The sequence below is a fragment of the Tupaia chinensis genome, unplaced genomic scaffold (assembly GCF_000334495.1).
Source record: "Tupaia chinensis unplaced genomic scaffold, TupChi_1.0 Scaffold000708_1, whole genome shotgun sequence".
Taxonomy (NCBI): Eukaryota; Metazoa; Chordata; class Mammalia; order Scandentia; family Tupaiidae; genus Tupaia; species Tupaia belangeri.
Genome location: NW_006160231.1, coordinates 1,835,235 through 1,843,159, shown reverse-complemented (window position 1 = coordinate 1,843,159; position 7,925 = coordinate 1,835,235). Strand labels below are relative to the sequence as shown.

Genomic DNA, 7,925 nt, shown 5'->3' with positions numbered 1-7,925 from the left:
TCTCTCCCTTCTTGTTCCCTTAGTGCAAGCTCAGGAGACGTTCAAGAAATGAAGGAATGAAAGGCACATGTGAATTTGAGGAAAATTACCCTAATCAGCTCTTAGGGCATGAATTGAATAAACAGACTTACTGGGGCCAGCATATGCGTAAAGTTACGTTGTTGGACTCCTACGTGGCTGGCCACAGTCCGAGTCTCAGACTTGGTGGCTTGATATTCACGCCGGGCACATGTGCATACCCAAGATCCCAGGAGGAGAACGAGGAAAAAGGATTACAGCGTGGTCATCCCCCCGGGAGGTGATTTCTCACTTTCCCTCTCATTGTCTCTATCTCTCTTTCTGGTGAGTACATGTACCCCACGGCAGAAAAAAAAAAAAAAACTCTAAAAAAGTAAATAAATAAAAATACAGACTTATCTTTCCAAACTTGGAGCCAAGTGAGATGTGGCAAGGTCACAGATACGGACAGGAAGACAAAGGTGTTACAGTGAGTCAGGCACGGTGGAGCCCTAGACCAGGGTGGGGACAGAGGTCACCTTTCCTGGCTATCGAAACCAATGAGAGTTATAAACCATGCCCCGTGTGTCCCCCCGGCCCAGTGGTGTCCCCCCCCCCCCCGTACAGTACATGTCTATACCTGTTTTTTTTGTCCACGGATTTGGAAGCTTGCCTGCCTCTTCTCACTCCGTTCTCTGTAGCAAGTGATTTCTACATTAAAAAAAAAAAAAAAAAGAAAAAGAAAAAGGGGCCAGTAGGTGGCATAATTAAGGCACTGATCCCATATGGCCAACTGTGCGGTTCAAGTCCTGGACCCAGCAGTTTGAGAATCACGCCTGGTGCATGTGCTTGCATCCCCAAAATCCTGAGAGGAGACTGGAGAAGAAGGAATTGTGGCAAGGCCATCTCTTCTAGGGGGGGTGATTTCTCATTTTCCTTCCTCTCCCCACCACCACAAGCATATGTGTCTTTTGGCAAAAATCTAAAAAAAGAAAAAGTATATAATACTATATTGGAAATGAGGGAAATTGTGACATTCTAGAGTTGTGATTATTTATGGGATTGAGAAAATCCTGATTAGCAGATGGGAAATGAAGTCCTCAAAGTAACTTTTTTTTAAACTTTTTTTTCAGAATTATTTTTTAAACTTTATTAATTTTGATCATTATTATTTTTTTTTAACTTGAGAGACACAGAGCAAGAGAGGAAGTGAGAAAGCAAGCCACCAGGTCTGGGACTTGAACCATGGCCAATCATGTGGGAGTCCAACACCCTCAAGCACCATACCACCTGCTGGCCCCCTCGAAATAACTTTGGATAAATATTCCTTCAAATGATTATAACAGTTAGTCCATCTTTTAGAATTCTTTTTTAAGGGACCAGCAGTTAGCGTAATGGCTATGTTACTGGACTCCCATGTAGTCGACCGTGGTTCAAGTCCTGGACCTGGTGGCTTAAACTCACGCGAGGCGCGTATGTGTGCATACCCAAAATCCCAGGAAAAGAATGGAGGAGAAGGGATTGTGGTGTGGCCATCCCTGCTGGGGGACCAATTTCTCACTTTCCCTCTGTCTCTGTTTCTCTCTGGCAAGTACTCATACCCTGTGACAAAAATCTGGGGGAAAAAAAAAGAGCGAGAAGTACTGAGTTCTAATGTGCCCTCACCTAGTTTCCCCGATTGAAACAGCTCACCTTGGTGGAGTTTATCTCCGAGACTTGGAAGAACCTACCCTGAAAGAAAAGGCTGGACAGTTGCTGGGAGCAACTGACAAAGTTTATTTGTGTCGGCAGTTCTTTTACACAGTTCCACTTCTGGGGTTACACGCGGGCAAGTAAACACGGCATGTGCAGGGAGAAAAGCCTTCTGGTTCAATGTAAAACTTTATTGGGAACATCCTGAGTTCTGGGCCATGTTTATGGTCATGTTTCGGGGACATGTTTATTGCAGCAGGTTCCAGAAAACCAGTCTGTGAACTTGGCCCTTCGCCAAGCTCTGGGAGGACCTTCTCCTCCTCAGACCCTCCAGAGGTTGCTGGCAGGCACACACCTAACTCTAGTGCACTTCTGAAACCAGGAAATTGTCATTGCTACCGTCCCCAAATCTCATTTAGATTTTTTGTTTTCATATCCATGTCTCTGTGTGAGTGAGTGCAGTACATAATGTTGTGGTCTTAGACGTGCAGATTCCGTAGCCACTGCCACAACGAAGATACAGAACTATCCTGTCACCAGAAAACTTTTTGTGCTGCGACCAGCAGATGGTGTAGCGGTTATGTTGCTGGATTCCCATGTAGTCGACCATGGTTCAAGTCCCAAACTCGGTGGCTTGAACTCACGTCGGGCATGTGTGTGTGCGTGCCCAAGGTCCTGAGAGGAGAATGGAGGAGAAGAGATTGCGACATGGCCATCCCCCTGGGGGGGTGATTTCTCGCTTTCTGTCTCTCTGTCTGGCGAGCGCACATGCCCTAGAGCAAAAACCTCTCCAAAAAAAAAGAAAGAAAGAAAGAAAGAGTGGAGGAAAAGAGATTACGGTATGGCCATCCCGGGGTTGGGGCTCGGGGGTGACTTCTCGCTTTCTGTCTCTCTGCTCTCCCTCTTTCGTTGACGAATGCATGCGCCCTATAACAAAAATCTCTCTAAATGGAGGAGAAGGGATTGTGGTGTGGCCATCCCTGCTGGGGAGCCGATTTTTCACTTTCCCTCTGTCTCTGTTTCTCTCTGTGCCCTATAACAAAAATCTCTCTAAAAATCTCTCTTTGTACTATCCTTGGTATTTTAAAATTTAAGTTTCTTGGGGTTGGTAGGTAGTATGGTGGTTAAGGGTGCTGGGCTACCACATGGCCAAACATGGTTCGAGTCCTAGACCTAGCGGCTTGCTTTCTCTCTCTCTCTCTTCCTCTCTCTCCCTTTCTGGTCAAATTAAAATAAATAAAATTAAATAAAATATTTAAAAATATTTAAGTTTGTTTCTTTTTTTTTTTTTTTTTCTATGAATGTGAGAGACAAGCAGACAGACAGCCCCGACAGCGTCTTCACGGGTGATTCTCCAGACCCTCCAGCTCAGGCAGCCCTGCATGCTGGGCACGCATGCTCTGGAGTGTTTAGGGAGGAGTCTGCGTGTGTGCCTGGCACCTCCCTCTGTGGGCTGGCCTCACAGAGCCTGGGCTTACCACTGCTTCACTATCCAGCCCCAGCTTCGTGCCACCCCTCCGTAGTTAGCCTGTTCCCTTCTCCTCTCTCCTCTCCCCTCCCTCCTTCCTTGAGAATACTTTGTTTTCTCATATTTGATGTTTCTCATTAAAAAGGGGCAGGGGCCAGCAGGTGGTGTGGTGGTTAAGGTGTTGGAATTCCCACATGGCCGACTGCAGTTCGAGTCCCATACCTGGTGGCTTGCTTTCTCTCTCTCTCTCTCTCTCTGTCTTCCTCTGGCAAAACTCATGTGAAATTAATTAATTAATTAATTATTTAAAAACAAAAAAAGAAGGGATAGTTTCTCCCACTGATTCTTGTGCTGTTTTGAATTCCGGGAGTAGAAAGGAGTAAGTAGCTAGGAGTTAGGGGAACTTTCGTGCCCACTAGCAGGAAAACCACTAATAATACCAACAGAAACAGTTCTTGTTCTTTTACTTGGACGGCGTCCAGGAAAATGTACATCGCATGTCTAGATAAGCACTTGGCATGGTACTTAATACTGATAGGACCTCAACAAATATTTATCCTGCTCCAACAGGGAGGGACACATTCCTTAGGCATTCCTAACAAGAATGTGAGGCGGTTCTCCGTTCCTTCCCAGACACAGTTGCTTTCAAATAAGTGAAGCTCAGACCAAGTGGGAAAGGAGAAAACTAGTGGGTCAGCTACTTAGTATCCCTGTCTACATTTCCTCACTCATTTCTCCAAGCAGGAGACAAAAACAAAAACAGGTAAAGTACTGACTAGAGGGGACCAGCAGATGGTGTGGTGGTTAAGGTGCTGGATGTTCCCACATGGCTGACCATGGTTCAAGTCCTGGACCTGGCGGCTTATTTTCTCATTTTCCCTCTCTCTGGTTAAATTAAAATAAATGAATGAAGGGAACCAGCAGTTAGCGTAATGGCTATGTCGCTGGACTCCCACGTAGTTGACCGCGGTTCGTGTCCTGGACCCGGTGGCTTAAAACTCACGCTGGGCGCGTGTGCGTGCGTGCCCGAGATCCCGAGAGGAGAATGGAGGAGAAGGGATTGCGGCATGACCATCCCCTCTGGGGGGTGATTTCCCGTTTTCTGTCTCTATGTCTCTCTCTGTCTGTCTGGCAAGCGCACGCCCCCTATAGTGAAAATCTCTCCAAAAAAAAAAAAAAAAAAAGAATGAATAAATGAAATGAAATAAGTAGTTATTTAAAAAACAAGTGCTGACTAAGTCTTTCACCTGAAACTTCAGGGCTCTAGGCTGCCCTCCGGTCCTGGCATCCTACTGGGACCCCACTTCCAATGCGTGCGGCCTGCCCTCAGAGTGGACGGGTCGAAAGGCAGAGGCATGCGGCCAGTCAGGTAGCAGCCCTGTTACCAAGTGTTTCGGCACTTACCGGGTGCACGCACAGCGCTGGGACTTCAGCTGAACACCTCGTTATACCCAGTTTAGAGGCAGACTCACCCCTCTGGTAGGCAGTGCTAAACGTAGCAGCATTTGCCCGATACTTGGGATAGAACTATATTCTTAACTTGTTTGTGTCTTTATTTTTTCATTTGTTTTTAAGCTCATAGACTAAGGAAGACTGAGTAAATATTGCAAGCACTGTCACCAGAAAGGGAATTACATTCTCTCGGAACGCAATTTATCAATAGTTACTGAACACTGTGGATAGATCCTGGCACAGTTCTCGATTAAGTTTTTACATTTACTTTTTCTTTAATAAAAGAACTATTAGAGGGTCGGGGATGGCGTGGTGGTCGGGATGCTTGAATGTCACGTGGCCAAGTGTGCCGTTTGAGTCTCAGATACAGCCGCATGGGGGACACAGCCGGCATGTGTGTGGGCCTGCCCAAGATCCCAAGAGGAAAATGGAGAAGGGATTGCGGCATGGCCATCTCCCTCGGGAGGTGATTTCTCATTTTCCCTCTCTCTCTCCCTCTGTCTCTCTCCAGCGAGCGCATGTGCTCTATGGCAAAATCTGAAAAGGAAGAAAAATAAGAAATAATAATGAAGATATATAACACCAAAAGAAAGTTTTATTTAATCTGAACATAGATAAAGTTGGGCAAATATACATAAATGATTAGACCTCATAAAATGTTCTTAACAAAAATGTAAAGACTGAGGCAGGCCCGTTGCCCAGTGGCTAAGCACTGTGCACTGGAGGTTGGAACCCACATGACTGACCACAGGTCAAATCCCAGCCGGGACAGCTTGAAAAACATGCTGGCCGTGTATGCGTGTGTGCCCCAGTTCTGGGATGGAGAAATGAGGAAAGGCATCACCGAGCGGCCTCACTCCACCAGGGGGCGCTCTCTCTCTCCTTCTGTCTCTGGATCCGGGAGTGCACACACCCTCTGGCAAGGAGGAAAAATCCCTGAAGACGTCCCAATGAGAAATGAGTGTGTGCACACAAGCCGACAGAATGCTCACCAGATCTGTTCTTTTATTCCACGAGAACGAGAGGGGAAAAGATCTCAAATCACACTTGATTTCAACACACCAAGCCAAACGACTAATAACCCGCCCACAAAGAATGAGACTAGGTTGAACTCGTCATCCTGGAAATACCAATTATAATATTAAGAGAGGCGTAAAATTGTGTCAGGGAGACAGTACCTGACCTTTTATTGAAAAGAGGAGGAGTCAAAGATCCTGCGAGGGTTGGGACCTGCCTGGCCTGCAGTCAGTCCTCGGGGAACTTCCTGTGTCACCACACCTCTGGTCTGGCTCTGAGCTCCGGGATCAGGGGAGCCAGCGAAGCTGCAGCCCGAAGCCCAGTGGAAACCGAGGCTCTGAGAAGCCAGTCGCCGCCCTGTGCCCACATGCTGAGCTTCTACGTGTTCATCAGCTTGGTGTCCCTCGTGAGGCCAGGTAGGTCACTTACCCAATGGCTTTCTTAACTCCTTGAAGGATAGTTCGAGTGTTGTCATGTTTGTATTTTATCATCCAGTTCCTTACAATAACATTTTTAAATTCCATATAAGTCAATTTTAAGGAAAAAAGATAAGGGGTAAATAAATTTTCTCATTCTGAAAAAATATTTTTCCTCAATGCTAACAAGCCATTATTTCTTTGAATTAATTTCTTATATACAAAACTAAAACATGCTGAAAAAAATCTAGAATAGTGTTATTTTCTTTCATAACTAAATTTCCTGTGCCTTTCCACATAGCTGAAAGGAAATCACTGGAAATTTAATCATTTATTCTGTGATATCTCATATATGGAGGGTAGGTTTTTATATTTTTTTCATAGGGTTTATTTAAATTATTCTTACAGAAAAATGGTGCCTAGCATATTGATAAAAATGATTAACCAGGACAAAGAAATCAAAACTAAAACATGAATACACATAGTAAGGTAACAAAAAGAATGTAAAAAACTTATGAAAAAACCTCTCAGCCTAATGTTTAGGTACCTTTTTCTCATGGTTTATGGTAATGAGGTCGGTATAATTCTTTTGAGGGGCAAGGAGGAAATAACGTTACATATTCAGACCCATAAAAATGTCCAAGCCCTTTGAACTAGTGAAACCATTGCTGGAAATTTATTCTGAAGAAATAACTTTTAAAAGAAAAAAAAAAGGCTCATTTACAGAGAGAAATCTACCTATGGTACTTCTAATAACTTGAAGCTAGATGCAGCAGAAATACTTTCTCTGAGAAAATAGCTTAGTGCCAACAACAGAGACGCACCCCCTGCGAGCTAGAAACCCTCGCCGTGCGCGTGTGTGTCTGACTCACTTCCCTGACGTGGGCACAGGTGAGTGAGGAGGCACACGCGAGTGCGTTTCTGCTCCTCTTAGGAGGTGAGGTGACACGATCTGGCCCCTCGGTTGCTTCCTGGGGTGCACCCTACACATGCACAGCTGGCAGTTAAAAGCAGGGGTGTCCCTCCATCCAGGGGCTGTCTGCCCACGTACTTCCCTGTCAGCCTGGAATAAAAGAAGGAAAAGAGATTCCACCAGCTTTGGCTTTAGCCAGCTGCAAATCCTTCACACTCCGGCCCAGGGGTAGCTGTAGGGTTTCTGTTTTAAAATGAATTAATTTTATGAGAGGGGAGACAGAGAGCCAGTCCCCACAGCAGGGTCCCTGCGTCGCCGTCCACCCCATCATCTCAGCTGGCCCAGACCACGCACACACAGACGCACAGCCTGTCCGTTCAGGGTCCCGGTCACAAGCCCCAGACCTCTCGTGTGAACCCAGCTGTGTTACCATTATGTCACCTCCTGGTCACCTGGGTGAGTTCTGGATGCCAAATTCAGTGTGGTCTTCCACTTAAAATATATAAACTATTTACTTTTCAGATTTGAAAGTTTTAAAGAATTATTTTAGGGAACCAGCAGATGGCATAATGATTATGTCGCTAGGATCCCACATAGTCAACTGTGGTTTGCATTCTGAACCCTGTGACTTAAAAACTCATGCTAGTCATGTGTGCATGTGTGCCCAAAGTCCCAAGGGGAGAATGGAGGAGAAGGGACTGCAGCGTGGCCACCCCCCGGAGGAAGATTTCTCACTTTCTATCTCTGTCTCTCTGGTGAAAACATGTACCCTACAGAAAAAAAAATTATTATTATTTTAATTTGACCAGAAAGAGAGGGGGAAAGTGAAAAAGCAAGCTGCCAGGTCCAGGACTTGAACTGTGGGGAGCCACGTGGGAATCTAGTGTCTTAATCACATGCCACCAGCCAGCCCCAGATTTAATTTTTTTTTTTTTTTGGGGGGGTTTTTGCTATACGGGGCGGGGCGCCC

The 7,925-nt window shown here is 45.7% G+C and overlaps 1 protein-coding gene across 2 annotated transcripts in view; it reads left to right on the top strand.

Annotated features, from left to right (window-relative positions):
- Positions 1 to 5,571: 5,571 nt before the first annotated feature.
- Positions 5,572 to 7,925, top strand: part of LIPH (lipase H) — a 57,234-nt gene continuing 54,880 nt past the window's right edge. For both annotated transcript variants that reach the window (XM_014592545.2, XM_006160781.3), the window contains exon 1: positions 5,572 to 6,042. In XM_014592545.2, coding sequence (XP_014448031.1) covers positions 5,994 to 6,042 — 49 coding nt within the window. In that variant the 5' untranslated portion in view covers positions 5,572 to 5,993. The remainder of the gene's footprint in view (positions 6,043 to 7,925) is intronic.